Source organism: Mus musculus, chromosome 19, assembly GCF_000001635.26.
Source record: "Mus musculus strain C57BL/6J chromosome 19, GRCm38.p6 C57BL/6J".
Taxonomy (NCBI): Eukaryota; Metazoa; Chordata; class Mammalia; order Rodentia; family Muridae; genus Mus; species Mus musculus.
This window is the reverse complement of record NC_000085.6, coordinates 4,164,003-4,179,754: the sequence shown is the minus strand read 5'-3', so window position 1 is coordinate 4,179,754 and position 15,752 is coordinate 4,164,003. Positions and strand designations below refer to the sequence as shown.

At 51.4% G+C, this 15,752-nt stretch overlaps 1 protein-coding gene and 1 long non-coding RNA gene across 3 annotated transcripts; one reads left to right on the top strand and one right to left on the bottom strand.

Moving 5' to 3' along the window:
* Window positions 1-706: 706 nt before the first annotated feature.
* Window positions 707-8,612, bottom strand: Gm17552. Of its 2 annotated transcripts, XR_003952883.1 has the most exons (4): window positions 8,528-8,612; window positions 8,014-8,283; window positions 6,994-7,171; window positions 707-980 (listed from the first exon to the last, which is right to left on the bottom strand). It is a non-coding gene; the product is annotated as a predicted gene, 17552 (long non-coding RNA). The 2 variants fall into 2 exon arrangements; XR_003952882.1 differs by lacking the exon at window positions 707-980 and having other exon boundaries at window positions 2,384-7,171.
* Window positions 4,276-15,431, top strand: Carns1 (carnosine synthase 1). The gene is made up of 10 exons (NM_134148.2): window positions 4,276-4,361; window positions 4,724-4,750; window positions 6,535-6,796; window positions 7,520-7,609; window positions 7,856-8,343; window positions 8,585-8,759; window positions 8,844-8,929; window positions 9,625-9,856; window positions 9,947-10,227; window positions 13,191-15,431. The coding sequence occupies exons 2-10, from the start codon at window positions 4,748-4,750 to the stop codon at window positions 14,415-14,417; spliced, it is 2,844 nt and encodes a 947-aa protein (NP_598909.2). The 5' UTR covers window positions 4,276-4,361; window positions 4,724-4,747; the 3' UTR covers window positions 14,418-15,431.
* The last annotated feature ends 321 nt before the right edge of the window (window positions 15,432-15,752 follow it).

Sequence of the window (15,752 nt, the reverse complement as noted above, 5' to 3'; positions counted from 1 at the left end):
ACCTCTTTACAAATTCCATCTGTTTTTTTTTTTTCCTTGTTCAAAATGCTTTGGTGGCCTATGTGAATGCATACCGAAGTCCAACCTATTTTGTTTTTTGAAACACGTTCTCAAATAGCTCAGGCTAACCTTACTAAATCCTATTCCTGCCTCCATCTTGCATGTGGTAGAATTACAGGTGTGTATACTATACTTGGCTCTTTTTTTTTCCCTCTCTTTTTCTAGAAAGAATCTTGATAGGTAGCCTAAGCTGGGCTGGAACTTGCTGTGTAGAAAAACCTAGCCACAAACATGGTGATCTTACTGCCTCGACTTCCTGAGTACCATCACGACTACTGGTTTTGTTTTATTGAGACAAAGCCTTGTCTCCTTGTGTTTAAAACAAAATCTCTCTCATGTTGCCCAGACTGGCTTCGAACTCCATAGGTAGCCTAAAATGAACTCCTCCCAATCCGCCTTTCTCGTCCTCTGGAGTACTTGGATCATGCCTGACTCAAGCCAGTCTTCAACTCACCGGTGGTCTTCCAGCCTCAGCCTACTGATCGCTGAGATTGCCGGAGTGTGTTTCCATGCCCAGCTATAGTGTCTTTGTCTTTTTTTGTTTTTTGAGACAAAGTTTGTCTGCAGCCCTGGCTGTCCTGGAACTCACTCTGTAGACCAGGCTGGCCTCGAACTCAGAAATCCACCTGCCTCTGCCACCCAAGTGCTGGGATTAAAGGCGTGCGCCACCACTGCCTGGCGAGAAAAAGTTATGAAGCTACCTGTGCTGGCTTTGAGCTTGCTTTGTAGCCCAGTCAGGTATGAACTTGTCATCCTCCTGCTCCAAACTGTCACGTATCTGGGATGGCAGGCCTGTGACACCAGGTCTAGCTTAGTAGCCAAGGATGGGCTGAAATTTGCAGCAATTTTCCTTCTTCCCAGGGCTGGGATTTCCAGGCTGCACCATGGAGTCCGGCAATATTGCTTTTTACCTGGTTAAACTGTAAAAATAATAGCATTCTCATGGTTAAACTCCTCAGGTGTGAACTAATCTTTCAGCATATGTTTAGAAAGCTGCTAACTGGTTCCCATCTCTATTTTCCCTCCCCTCCACCACTTGTGAATAAGACATCTCAGAGCTTTTCTTTTTTCACCTACACAAACACAAGTGGGCTGATCCCCAGCCAAGCTGACCTGGGAGTGGGATGGCACCATGCTATTCCCTGGGCAGCATGCACGTGCTGGAGTACAGGAAAGAGCCCAGCTAGCTGGCTTTTTACTGGGTGTGTGACCTTGGACAGATCATACCACCTCTCTGAGCCTTCCTTCCCTAAGCATAAAGGCAGTCATAACAGCTTTCACGGTGTTAAGAATTGAGATCCTGCGTGCTCTCATACAGTGCCTGTTACAAGAATAAACATTTATAGGCCAGATGTGATGGCACATGACTTTAATCCCAGCACTCAAGAGGCAGAGGCAGGCAGACCTCTGAATTCAAGGCCAGCCAGGGCTACACAGAGAGACACTGTTTCAAAAAACAAAACAGGGGCCAGGCATGGTAGTGCATGCCTTTAATCCCAGCACTTGGGAGGCAGAGACAGGTGGATTTCTGAGTTCGAGGTCAGCCTGGTCTACAGAGTGAGTTCCAGGACAGCCAGGGCTATACAGAGAAACCCTGTCTCAAAAAAACCAAACCAAACCAAAAAGCAAGGACTCATGGCTTTCCACCCCATTTGCTTGCCCCCACCCCACAACCACCTGACCCCAAGCTGCAGACACGCCCACTCTCAATGATAAAGGAAATTTGGCTTGTTGTGTGACACAACAGACATAGTCATGCTGTGTTTGGACTCGGTTGGGATAGGGAAAGCGGCAGCCACATAGCTGCATGCTCACATGCACATGATTATGAAGAATTCTAAAAGCTTACACAGCTGACCACCCAGGGACATGGGAACTGTCTCTGTTCTGTCAATCACTGCCTCACTGATCCAGCCATCCCTCTCACCTGTCTCTAGGATGTCCTCTCCTCATAGCCAAGAGTATTGCAGCTTTTCCTCTATATTCATGACAGTATCTATCAATTTGGGGCTAACATGCCTTGATTCTCTTGTACCTCTTTATGAGTTCTTACATTTAATTACTGATTGGTAAGCAGCAGCTTCCTACACAGTAGAAGACTGCCATGTATATATATATATATATATATATATATATATATATATATATACACACACACACATATATATATATATACACACACACACATATATATATATACACACACACACACATATATATATATATACACACACACACATATATATACATATATATATATGTATATATATATATATATATATTTTATCATGATTGGCTGGGCCTGCTGCTGTTCCTGGCAAGATATTCTGAATTCCATTTTATCAATAAAGCTTGGTTTAACAAACAAGAAAACAAAATAAAGCAGAACAAACAATTTAAAAAAAGAATAAGCACTTGCTGAAAATCACAAGCTCCCCTTAGAGCCTCTTACTAAGTTCTACCTTTAGGAATGCACAAGAATCCACATTTGAAAACACAAAGCGGAGCCTTCAGAAGCTGGATGAGCCATCTGTGCTCCACGCTGTCCCAACGGCAGGACCCCTCTGTAGCTTAGAACACACATGTGGCAACGAAGAGGGGCTCCTGGGTTGGCTGCCCCTCATGGTAGTTATCAGTTAGTGTAGGGATTGTCACTTGAGGCACAGGTGGACCCGGGGAAAAGGGAGTTCACAGCAGCTCTGGAAAGTGTTACAGGGGCACACGGGGGACTAGGGAACTCTGGACAAGTCACCTTCCCTTCTGAGTGATAGAGACAGAAGTGGTCCTCCTAGACTTCTATGCATGCACTTCCCAGGAAACTATGAAAGCTGTTCCTTTCCTCCCCTCCAGCTTCACGTCTTTCCATCTTTCCCTCTAAACATCCCCCTAAGATGGTGTTTGGGGTATCTGTGGGTTTTTGCACTTGGGATCTTTCTGCAGGTCATTGCTGTCACTATCACTGCTATCTATACTCCTGTGTGCTGGCCATTGTGCTCTGTGCTTTATAGGTCTTTTCATACTTAATATCTACTATTCTATGAGGCCTGTGGTGGCATTATCTATGTTTAATAGTAATGATAACAAGGCTCAGAAAGATGTTAGGTGACTTCTAAATGTGAATCAAATCCAAATCAGAATCCTGACTCCTCCTCTGTGGTCTGTCTGAGATACAAGTATGACCCCATGTTCTTTCCTTCTAGCTGACTTTCAGACGTTGATTGGTCTGAAGTTCCAGTCTGCCCCCTTATATTTGCTGTAACTTATATCCATATAAATGTCACCTAGTACTGTCACCTCAATATGTCCAGAGTCAACCTTAATGTCATTTGTCTACAAATTTCTGTTTCCAAGGAGTGCTGCTGGCCCCTTAATATTCTCCTTGCCCAAGATGTTCTTGAGAACAGTGGAGGTTCTGGGGATGAGGCAGGGGAGGGAGGGTCACAGTGTTTGCTACAAAGGGCACTAGGTGCTATGGCTGAGGGCAGCAGGAAAGGGAGCTTCAGGACTCAAACCTTAGCTCTCCAGATCCTGCAGCCCAGAGGCAAAACTGGAACCTACTAGTGGGATAAACACTGGCAGACTGCATGAGCCTCCAGGTATGTGTGTGGTTCTCAGAGAGATGATGGCTGTAATCCCACTTACACAAATCAGGTGTGTGGGCTTCTGGGAGCCCTGCTCCTGGATGTTGACCCTGCCATGACAAGGAGTATAAATTGCTGGCTTCACACCAGCATTTCAATCGGCTGTCCTCATGGTACCTAACTGGCAGAGATCCTGGCTCAGGAAGGACGTTGTAGCCAGGGGCTCCTGACTAGGACTGACAGCTGCCTGGCTGGGAGCGTCGGGAGCTTTGCTTCATCTGAGGGCAGGGTGGAGCCAGTGCCCCAGGCAGGCGGCTCCAGTAACATGCTGGGCTCACTCTCCCCACCATGCCGCTCCTCCCAGTCCATAGCTTTCCCTCTGTTTTTCTCCTTGTGGGTCTCACTATAGATCCGTCTGTGTCTGGATAGTCCTAGGCTCTGGTTCAGGGTTGTTTGTGTCTGTTCTATGGATTGCCTCTCTTGTCAGTCATCAGATCCCAACACCCTCTGGATCACAAGTCCCTTGTCCTAAGCCTGGGCTGCGGAGGAGGGAGCCTCTGGGGAAAGGAGGAGGCGGGGCTCCGCCCCGGGCATGGCCAGGCTCACTATATAAGAACAAACCACTTGCCACAGTGTGTTGTGCTTCCTTCAGTGCAGAACTCCCTTGTTTCTGCTCACCAGCCTGCCTGCCTAGCCTGGTCCAGTTGCTGCCAACAGCAGGTACCCGGTTCCTGCCCTGCCCCATGGGAGCCAGGGAGTGGGGATGAGCGGGGACATGGGCTGGGCACCCTGAGAGCTTGTAGAGCTTAACACTAATGGGACACATTCACGGGAACCCTGGTCACCCCACCACCACCACTGCAGGGTTTGAGCCAACACCCCAGTTCCCAGCATTGCTGGTGTAACCAGGGGTAGAGATGGCTCTTGGGAATCCATGGAACAGAAATTGGTCTTTTTCCTTGAGGGTGGGGGTGGGGCAGGGATAAGACATAGGGTGTATGGGCTCCTTGAAGTCTTAAGGGCTGAAAGGTCAGATAGGAACCAGGTTGCTCTGATCCCTGTTTTATTTCTCTGTCCCATAGTCTCTCTGCCTCTCTACCTCCAAGATGGTGAGTCTCTTGTGGTCCCTTCCCACAAAGGTCCAAGTCCCTGGATAGAGGGAGGGCAGGGGCTGGCACCCAGAAACCTAGCCCTGAGGACTGTCAGCTTAGACCCCATAACCAGCTCCACCGCTTGACCCCTACCCAGTGTACCAGGCACTCACCCGTGCCACATTATCCCCAGGAAGTAGGTGCTGTCAGCCCAATAACAGTTCCTCATTCCAATACCACCTATAGAGTACCACCTAGCTGCCCAGCACTGGTCTGAGTTGGGGACACTCAGATGAGCTATGAGTCCGTCACTGACATCAGTGTACTTTCCTAGGAAAGGATACAAAGAATTCAGCCCTGGTGTCCTGAGATGCAAATGAATGGCTGAGGTCCAGACCTTGGATGTCCGGGCCATAGCTTACAGTTTCTGAGCCAACAGATGATTCCCCCAGGCAAGACAGAACCCATAGGATGGGAATAAGACAGGCACCAGGTAGCCACCAAGCCAGAGAGAGCTAACAACCTGTTCCAAATGGTGGCTCAGCCTATCTCCTGAAAGACAGGCCCAGGTGCCAGACTTGTATAGGCCAACGCACAGCAAGGAGTAATATCCCCATTTCTATCATCCTAAGGTTCCCAGCCTCAGAGAGGGGACTGGGGGGTCCTATTCCTGCAGACTTCCTGCAAAGGAAATAGTGCCAGAATTCCATACACTTGTAGACATGTTAAACCAGGTGTGGTGACACATGCTTTTAATCCTGGCATTCAGAAGTCTGAAGCAAAAGGATTGCCAGTTCAAGGCCTCCCTGAGCCACACAGCAAACCCATCAACCAACCAACCAACTGGACCAAACTAATTTGCTTAGAGAATGCTTGCCTGGCACACAGTGGGCCCTGGGTTCAACCCCCAGCTCTGTATGAAATCAGAGGTAGTGGTGCACACCTGTAATCTCACTGCTTGGGAGGCAGAGGGCCTTGAGTGTGAGGTCAGCCTGACTCAAGAAAAGGAAAAGAAAAATGAAGAAGAAAAAGGAACAAAAGGAGGGGCTGAGGTTACAAGGTAGCTGGTAAAGTGTCGGCTCAGCCTACAGGAGGCTGAGTTCCATCCCCAGCACCATGTAAACCTGCTGTGGTGGAACATGCCGATTATCCCAGCCCTCAGGAGGCAGAGATATGTGGATCAAAAGTTCAAGGTCATTCTCCACTATACTCAAGTTTGAGGCCAGCCTCAACTACATAAAACCCTGTCTCAAAACAAAACAAAACAAAACAAAACACCAATAATAAAAAGGATGCCAATCCTCAAGGTGTTACATCAGGGTGATGAGGAGGAAATAAATTCTCCTAAAAAGTAACAGCAGACTCCATGATGGTAGATGAGTCACTGAGTCCCAGAGAGAACAGGGCTAGACAATGGTTGAAGTATTTCAGTTAGGAAATATCTGTGGACCAGTTACTGTGTGTCAGCACTCTGTGGAGCTGGGATTCCAGTAACAAAACCCAGGCTCCTGTGATCCCAGCTAGGACAGACCCTAGGTGTGATGGGGATCAGCAGTCCAATTCGAGGAGTATGTCCCTTCCTCCCTTCCCATTCGCTGGCCCAAGACACTACATTTATCAGTGTACCGTACCTAGCCACAGTTCCCACTTGGCAAACCTTCCCTCCCCCAACTCCTTCCTCTTCTGGCCCTTTGAACTTGACCCGGACGGGAAGACTGGGAGGTTGGCTTATACCATTGAGTGATTTAAGATACTCCTTTGCCAATCCTGCCCAAGACGTACTGTTTCTGCCCCCTGCTCAGCTCTGCCTGGATCCACTGGGTACGGAGTGGGACTCCAAGGACCTGGATGGAAAGGAAGAACCATGGAAAAGCGGTGCTGGCCTGCCACCCACAGGCTGCTTCCCTGGGCCCTGGCGCCAGGATATCAGCCTGGATTGCAAGGGCTCCCCGGAAGAGACTGAGGCTCGGGCCTGGACTGTGTACTACTACGGTCTCCTTCAGAGTTGTCTGCAGCAAGCTGGCCTTCCTGAGACCCAGGATCGCAGCCAGGCACCTCGTACAGGTGCCTCAGGGCTCCACAAAACAGGCCTCCCAGAGACAGGGGAGGGACCTTCAGTTCAGTTGCTTCCCCTTGTCTGTCCAGGCTGGCTCCTCCCCCAGGCTCTGGTTCCATCTAAAGGCAAAACCAGAGGGCCTAGGGCAGGCAGGTCTTGTCTCCAAGGACATCAGGTCAGGGCTCCCCACCATGTCCCACCTTACCCATCCTGCTCCCTGGAAATCCACGATATCATTGCATATTCTGTGGAGCTGAAACTTCTAGAGCGATGTCTTAGGAGATGCTATGGATGCAGCTGAGCAGTTGCGATCCCAAGATGCCTCCTTGTTTCATAGATCAGGTGGGTCATGAATAATTTTGTGTGGACCAAATGATCTTCAGCTAGAATACATGAGAATCACAGACTTGTTCCCATCACACAGACTGGAAAACTGAGGCTTAGAGAAACAGTGGCCTTTCTGAGGTCATGAGCAAAATCCAAACTCAGGTTAGCTTCATCCTCTAGTGCCTTCTGGATCAGATGCAAATAAAACAGAGCCAGTCTCAAGGCAGGGATGTTGGGCATCTCCCCTTTCATACTCCACTCCCTCTGTCTTCTTCTCGTTTAACCCCTAAGAAGAACCTGGGAGGCCTAAGGGTGAGGGTGGGAATGTGGAGGTAGGGGAAAGTGGGCAGAAGGGCAGCAAGACGAGGACCCTTGGTGAACGGGGCAATGTTCTCTTCCCCCAGGCTGCCCTGGGGCAGAGGTGACCTTGTGCATTCTGGGTTCTCCCAGCACCTTCCTATCTCTGTTGCTGGAGGGTGGGGTCCAGAGCCCTGGTGAGTGTGTGCCCTAATTCCCCACCCTCTCCTACAGAAAGGGCAGCCCTGCCCTAGCCCAGCCACATCCCAAAATATCCACCAACCTTGGCAACTGCCTGCATTCCAAAGGACTAGCTGCCATGCTGAGTAGGGGGTGGGTTCTGGGAGTCACTGGCCCCCCAGGACACAGAAGCCGGGGCTGGGGGTGGAGGGTGGCACCACTAAGCATTTCCTGGCCAGTCACCTTCCTCCCTTTGCCCACAGGAAACATGCTCCTTTGCCTGTCCCCTGCTTGGCTGATGAAGGTGGCAACTCCAGGCCAAGAGGGTGAGGCAGTCCTGCTGGTCTCTAAGGCTGTGAGCTTCTATCCAGGGGGCCTGACATTCCTGGATGACTTTGTTCCCCCTCGGCATGCTACTTACTTCCTGGCAGGCCTGGGGCCAGAATCTGGCCGTGGCAAGGAGGCAGCAGAGCTGGCTCGGAATCTCACTTGCCCCACAGGAACCTCATCGGAGCTGTCCCAGCTGCTGGAGAACCGGCTGCTGATGAGGTGGTTGCTGTCCCAGCAGAGTGGTGTGGCCGTGCCAGCTACCCTGGCTTTCACTTATAGGCCTCCGGGGCTGCTTCGGGGAGGGGATGCCAGCCCTGGACTCCGGCTGGTGGAACTCAGTGGGAAGGAGGGCCAGGAAACACTGGTGAAAGAGGAAGTAGAGGCCTTTGTGCACTCCGAGGCCTTGGGTGATGCTTCACAGGTAACAACAGGCCCCTCTCTGCACTGAGGTCTGTGTGGGCCCCCACAGGAGGGAACCCAGGTTGTCATTACCAAGTCCTGCTGGGAAATCATCCCAAACTCTTAGCCACTGTCCCATTCCACCATATCAGTGCCCTGTGCCTTCCTCAGTTTAGTTACTGGCACCTGTGGCATGAGCATCCTACCTTTCAGGCACATGAGGTAGTGGTGGTGAGAAAGGTCCTTCCCTTTTTCTGCTGTAGGTGGCTGTGAGGCTCAGTGGCTGTCGCTGGCGTGGACAGCAGGCATTGCCTCTGCACCTGCGGGTAGAGCCATCCACAGTGGTGAACACGGTGCTGGGATTGCTGGAGAAGCTGGAGGAGGAGGAGAGTGTCCTTGTGGAGGCCATGTGCCCACCTGTCCGGCTGCCCTTACCAGGTTCTCGCCTGAGCCAGCCAGAAATTGGGAGCAGAGACTGACCTCTAGACCGCTTCTGGGCTTAGACTTCTCATATTCCTCCAGGCGGTCCTGCACCTGGCCCTGAGCTGGCTGTGCGTATCTGTGCAGTGGTGTGTCGGATTCAGGGTGATAGGCCCCTACTGAGTAAGGTGAGAATGGCTCAGGTCTAGGACACAGTCCTGTCCACCCCAGCTCTGCCTAGCCCCACTGCTCTACTGAGGGTCTGCCTGGTGTAGAGAGGAAATGATTTGGTGTGTGTGGGCTCTGGTTGCTTCCAGGGGGACTCCTAGGGTTGATATGTTTTTTTCTTCCTCTTCAACCTTCCTTAACCCTTGTGTATCAGGAGCCCGAGCTCTTGTGCTTAACCCTTGTTCCTTGTCCTGGGGGCCTGATTCCTTTTCCAGAATGCTTCTCCTTACAGAAGAAACTAACTCAGGATCAGTCCCATAAGAAGGTGCCAAGCTGAGGAACCCAGGAAGGCTTGGGGGACCTCCTGGGTACTCAGCAGAGCTCTAGGGGAGATAATGAGGGTTTTTCAAGAGACATGCTAAGGCTAGGAAAAACCAGTATAGCTATAGTAGGTTGGAGCAAGCATGCCACAACTCTTCGAGCTGGGCCTGGAAGCCAGGGTAACCCCAAGGGATCTGGGCATCAGATGGCCAGTGATGCTGAGAGAGATTTGTAAAGTTTAGGTCTTGATGAAGAAAGGGTTCTTGAAGTGCAGGGAAGGTGGGGCCTGGATCTTGGCGTAGGGAAGATGCACAGGTGTCTAAGGGGTACTTAGAAGGGTGAGCTTTGGAGGGCTTCTCCCAGGCCAGCCCCTTCTGAACTGCACTGTGGTCAGGTGGTGTGTGGCGTGGGCCGTGGGGATCGACCCGTGCGGCACCACTATACCCTGCCAAGGACACTGAGGGTGGCGCTGGCTCAGTGTGGCCTGGAAGAGGAGGCGCAGGTGGCGCTTCTGGAGCAGGGCATCAAAGAAGCAGCCGAAGGCGCGTTGGCCGCTGTGCTGGCCCTGGAGGCTGGACTGAGTGTGGAGCAGCGTGGTGGACGCCAAGTGCACACCGACTTCCTCGGTGAGGACGGACGGGAGGCGCGGCTCGGCCTGGGCGGCTTGGGGACCGGGGTTGTGGGAAGCTCATTCCGCGCATTCTCGCCCGGCCCAGGCGTGGACTTAGTTCTCACGGTGATCGGACGCACGCTGACGCCCGTGGTCCTTAAGCTGAACAGTGGCCTGTGCCTAGAGGCCTGCGGCGCGCTCGAGGGGCTGTGGGCCGTGCCACGCCTAAGACGCTCAGCTGAGGAGGCAGCGGCAGCGCCGCTGGTGGAGACTATGCTGCGGCGCTCAGGGCGCCACCTCATGGACGGCAAGCAGCTGCTGGTGATCGGCGCCGGCGGCGTCAGCAAGAAGTTCGTGTGGGAGGCGGCGCGGGACTACGGACTGACGGTGGGCGGGGCGCGACCCAGATCGTGTTCTGATTGGTGGGAGCGGGCTGCGAATGGGCGGGACCAGTTCTTCAGACCAGAGTGGCCGTGCCCCGGGGGCGGGTCTTCCTGGCGAGGGGCGGGCCCTGGTGCTGTGAGAGGCGCCCCTCAGAAAAAACAAAGGAAAAGAAGAGGTGGGATAAATAGGTTGAGGAAGACGTGGAATAAAGAGGCTGGAATGAGCAGGGGACTGGCGGTATTTTAGATTAACAGAGGAGCTTACTCATTTATTTTTATTTATTTTTTGGGTGGGTGGGGGGTGTTCGAGACAGGGCTTCTCTGTGTAGTGCTGGCTGTCCTTTAACTCGTTTTATTTTATTTTATTTTTTTTAAAGATTTATTTATTTATTATATGTAAGTACACTGTAGCTGACTTCAGACACACCAGAAGAGGGTGTCAGATCTTGTAACGGATGGTTGTGAGCCATTATGTGGTTGCTGGGACTTGAACACTGGACCTTTGGAAGAGCAGTCGGGTACTCTTACCCACTGAGCCATCTCACCAGCCCCTTAACTCGTTTTATAGACCAGGCTGGCCTCGAACTCAGAAATCCACTTGCCTCTGCCTCCCGAGTGCTGGGATTAAAGGCATGTGCCACCACTACCCGGCTTATTTTATTTATTTTTGAGAAAGAGTCTCACTACTTAGTCCTGATTGGAATTTGCAATGTAAATCAGGCTACCCTCAAACTCCCAGAGTCTTCCTGCCTCTTCCATGCTAATCTAGAATTAAAGTGTGTACCACCACGCTCAGATTTTTTTTCTTGCTGTTTTAGTGATTGAATTGGGGCCTTGCATATACTATGGGAACAAGGTCTCTATGCCTGAATTAGAGCCCAGGATTTCATTATTTTTATTTATTTATTTATTTTTAATTGTATGTGTTTTTTGCCTGCAAGTATGTCTGTGCACCATGCACGTGCTTGGTGCCCACAGAGGCCAGAAGAGGGCATCGATGCCCATGGACCAGAATTATAGACTGTTGTGAGTTGTCATTTTGGTGCTGAGAATCAAACCTGGTCCTGAGGGAGAGCAGCCAGGGCTCTTCACTGCTGAGCCATCTCTCCAACCCCTATTTATTTCACTTTTTACCTGTTATGTGTTTGGGTCTGAAGTATGTATATGTACAAGTGTGTGCAGGTGTCAGTGGAGTCCAGAAGAGGATGTCATCAGATCCAGAGTCACCTGACCTGGGTGCAAAGCACTCTGGTCCTCTGCAAGAGCAGCAAGTGCTCTTAATGCCTCAGCCATCTCTCCAGTCCTCAGTGTTTTGGGATCTTTGAAATATGTTCTCATATAACCTATGATGGCTTCAAACTCCGCCTAACTCCACCTCCAGATTCTGAGATTTTAGGAGTGGCTTTGTTGTTGTTGTTTCGAGACAGGGTTTCTCTGTGTAGCCCTGATTGTCCTGGAGCTCACTTTGTAGACCAGGCTGGCCTGGAACTCAGTAGGAATGTTATTTTATATTTATATTTTTGTTTAATTTAGTAGTTATTTATTTATGCCAGACATGGTCTTCCTCTGTGGCTCGGGCTGACCTGAAACTGAGCAGGCAAGTCAGGCTGGCCCTGAGCTCTCTGAGCTCCTTCTTCCTCTGCCTCCCAAGTGTGGGATCACTCTCCTGAGTGCCCCCTCCACATTTTTTCCCCAGACACATTTTTCACTATGCAGCCCAGACTTGACCTTCATAACACAATCCTTCTACCTCAGCCTCCCAGATGATGGCATTACAAGTTTGTACCGCCAAACCTTGTAACTACTAGGTCTTGAAGATCTGGTTAAGGAAGAAGTTTAGCTCTGTCTTGGGGGAAACTTTGAAGCTGAATTCCTGCAGCTTGGCACATAGGCTCCTCCAGGAACACAATAAAGTGCTCTATGAACACTTTATTGATGTCAAGATATGTTTATAAGTTTATTGAGTTTTTTTCGGTTTTTGTTTTTTTCAAGATAGGATTTCTCTGTGTAGCCCTGGCTGTTCTGGAACTCACTCTGTAGACCAGGCTGGCCTTAAACTCAGAAATCCACCTGCCTCTGCCTCCCAAGTGCTAGGATTAAAGGCGTGTGCCACCACTGCCCAGCAAGTTTATTGTTTGAAAAAGGCAGGGACTCACATTGTAGGATCGGGAGTTAGCCAGGCAGCAGACATCATTCCTGTTGAAAGAGATAAGAAAGCTGAGTCTCAGGCTGGCTCCAGTCCACCACAGTGGCCTCTTTGCCCGCGTTCCACCATGCACAGTCCCTGGGGAATTCTCAACAGCCCTGGCATCCCAATTCCTACCTGATAGTGTGCGTGCCAGTTGCAGGACTGACAGATTCCTGGTTACCTTACACACAGCCACTTCTGCTCCCTCATCAGTGGCTGCTTGTGCCTTGAGTAGCAGCTGCCTTGTGTCTCTGCTCACCAAGCAGAACACAAGCTTTGGGGAGCTAGGGCTCCTCAGGAGTCCTGCACATCACATTACAGTGTTAGAACATGTGGAAGGAATGACAAGCAAGCCACCTGCCTCCAGCCCCCAGCCCTGATGGCTGGCCTCCGAGCAAGCCACCTGCCTCTAGCCCCCAGCCCTGATGGCTGGCCTCCGAGCCCTACAGCCCTGATGGCTGGCCTCCGAGCCCTACAGCCCTGATGGCTGGCCTCCAAGCCCTACAGGAGAGCTGCCTGTGAGCTTGCTCTAATGAGCCCTCTGCTGTGCTCTTCGTGCACCCTGCTCCTCTCACTTGGCCCACCCTTTCCTCCTGAAGCCTTTTTTCTTCTGATTTTCCTCCCATCCAGGCTGAAGTAGGTGTCTCACCTCTCTACATTTATATAAGTCGTCAATAAACATATATTGAGCACCTGGTGTCTACCCTGTAGAAACCCATCCTGTATCGTCCATGACCCAACACACCTGCTCACATGAATGTCCCTCCGGTTTGTTTCAGCTGCACCTGGTGGAATCAGACCCCAACCACTTTGCATCCCAACTGGTACAGACCTTTATCCACTTTGATGTGACTGAGCACCGGAGGGATGAGGAGAATGCGCTGCTGCTGGCTGAGCTGGTACGGGCCCGGAACCTGAAGCTAGATGGCTGCTTCTCCTTCTGGGATGACTGCTTGGTGCTTACTGCTCTCCTCTGCCGTGAGCTGGGTCTGCCCTGCAGCCCCCCAGCTGCCATGTGCTTGGCAAAGCAGAAGAGCCGCACACAGCTACATCTGTTGCGGTGCCAGGGCCCACCCTGGCCTTCGACCTCTCTCCATGCTGTGGCCTGTTGCCCATTGGAGAATGAGGCTGATGTGGAGAGAGCCATTTACCAGGTACCCCTGCCAGGTGTGATGAAACTGGAATTTGGGTCAGGAGCAGTAGGCGTGCAGCTGGTGAAGGATGGGCCCCAGTGCCGTGAGCACTTTTCCCGGATCCTCCATGACCTGCAGGGTGAGGCTGACCACCCTGGCATCGGGCTGGGCTGGGGCAATGCTATGCTGCTGATGGAGTTTGTTGAGGGCACAGAGCATGACGTGGACCTGGTGGTGTTCGGTGGACGGTTGCTGGCTGCTTTCGTCTCCGATAATGGCCCCACAAGGCTGCCTGGCTTCACAGAGACTGCAGCCTGCATGCCCACTGGGCTAGCACCAGAGCAGGAGGCCCAGGTGGTGCAGGCAGCCTTTCGCTGCTGCCTGGGCTGTGGGCTGCTGGATGGGGTTTTCAATGTGGAGCTCAAGATGACTGGGGCTGGGCCAAGGCTCATCGAGATTAACCCTCGAATGGGAGGCTTCTACCTTCGAGACTGGATCCTAGAGCTCTATGGTGTGGATTTGCTTCTGGCTTCTACAATGGTGGCCTGTGGCCTGCAGCCTGCCTTGCCTGCTCACCCTCGTGCCCGTGGCTACCTAGTGGGCATCATGTGCCTGGTGTCCCAGCACCTACAGCTGCTGAGTTCCCCGAGCAGTAGAGAGACTCTGCAAACCCTCCATGACCAGGGGCAATTACGACTCAACCTGCTGGAGGAGGCCCTGATACCTGGCCAGTATGAGGAGCCCTACTGCAATGTGGCCTGTGCTGGGCCCAGCCCTGCTGAGGCCTGTCACCGCCTGCTAGGCATCTGTCAGGGCTTGGGCATTGACAGGCCCAACTACCCTGTTGCCCATTTCCTGTCTCATTTCAAATAGCACTGGGGTCAAGGAGCAGCAGGGATGCAGTGCCAGGAGGAGGGGCCGTGGGGCTATATTTCCCTGTCCCTCTCTCTGTCACTTTGCCCCAACCCAGGGTCAGCATGCTACCACAACTCAGGCCTATTCCAGAACAGTAGAGCCATTGTGACACCAAAGTCTTCTGGATTCAAGGACCATAAAACAAGTATCTGGAATTTGCTGGGTCCTCTTGCCTTCCAGAAAGCCTCCATCTAGCCCCAGGTACCCCCAGGACTCCAGCCTTTAAAGAACTAACAAATAGCAGCTTCTTCACTGGCACATCAGTGCCCAGCCCAGATGGGGGTGGGTGAAACCCAGGCTCCTCCTCTCTTACCCCTCCACCGCCTAGGTCCAGCTCTTCCTGTCACCTACACAAGGAGAGAACCTTCACCAGCCCCTAGCCTTGGACAAAGGCCATGAAATGGGAGATTAGCACACTAGCCTTTATGCAAAACCCAGGACAGTTGTAGAGCCTGCTGAAAATGTCTGGCCGTGCTTCACTGTGTCTGTTGGCCTGAGCAGTAGAAGCAAATGTCTGTGCTCAGCACTAGGAGTAAACATTTCCCTTCATGCTTTCAGGCAGACCCTAGTGCCCCTATGTTACAGATGAGGAAGCAGGCTCAGAGAGAGAAAAAAAAAAAAAGACTGCCTCCAAGTTCCTATTATAGTGGATGTAGACAGAATGCCAAGGCCAACCTTCTCTGTTTACTGTTTTAAACGCTCAGTTAGCCTCCAGGTCCTCTCTCCTTTCTATCTTCATTTATAGGCAGCACTCAGACTCCTAAACACCTGCCTCCCATACACCACACACGATCTCTACCAGCTTTGTTGCTTTGGCCTCTGGCATTCCTAGCTAGCTTGGCCCTGGGACTTCTGTGTACACCTTTCCTCATTTTAGGGAGCTAGCTACTCTGAAAACACCTGTCTTTGCTCAGGAGCCGAGGACAGCTCCTGAAACCTGCCTACCTAAATAAAGACTTGTTAACTAGTGAAGTATCCGGAGTCCAGTGTTTTAGCTAGTGCTCCCCTCCCAGGTTCAGTAGGTGGGGAGCTGGGAAGTGGGAGGGAGAGGTAGAAAGCACCCCATTGGCTGGGCCCCAGGGTTGACCTTTGCTACGGGCTTACCTTATATCTACATGTATGTTTGAGATTTTTTTTTCTTGAATTATAATCCTAAATCATATTCAGGCAGTAATCCCTCTGCAGACCTGGATACCCCTAAATTTTGTTCATCTGAGTTCATATCCTATACCTCAGTGGGCATCCCGTGTGCAATGGAAAAGCTATCCAGACAGACTCCAATAGAAATGGACA

What these genes read in the sequence shown, in the direction of transcription:
- Carns1 (NM_134148.2), top strand. An exon ending in TGTCCGGCTGCCCTTACCAG is followed by an intron (nt 8,760 to 8,843) that starts GTTCTCGCCTGA and finishes ATATTCCTCCAG; the next exon opens with GCGGTCCTGCACCTGGCCCT. An exon ending in CGCGGGACTACGGACTGACG is followed by an intron (nt 10,228 to 13,190) that starts GTGGGCGGGGCG and finishes GGTTTGTTTCAG; the next exon opens with CTGCACCTGGTGGAATCAGA.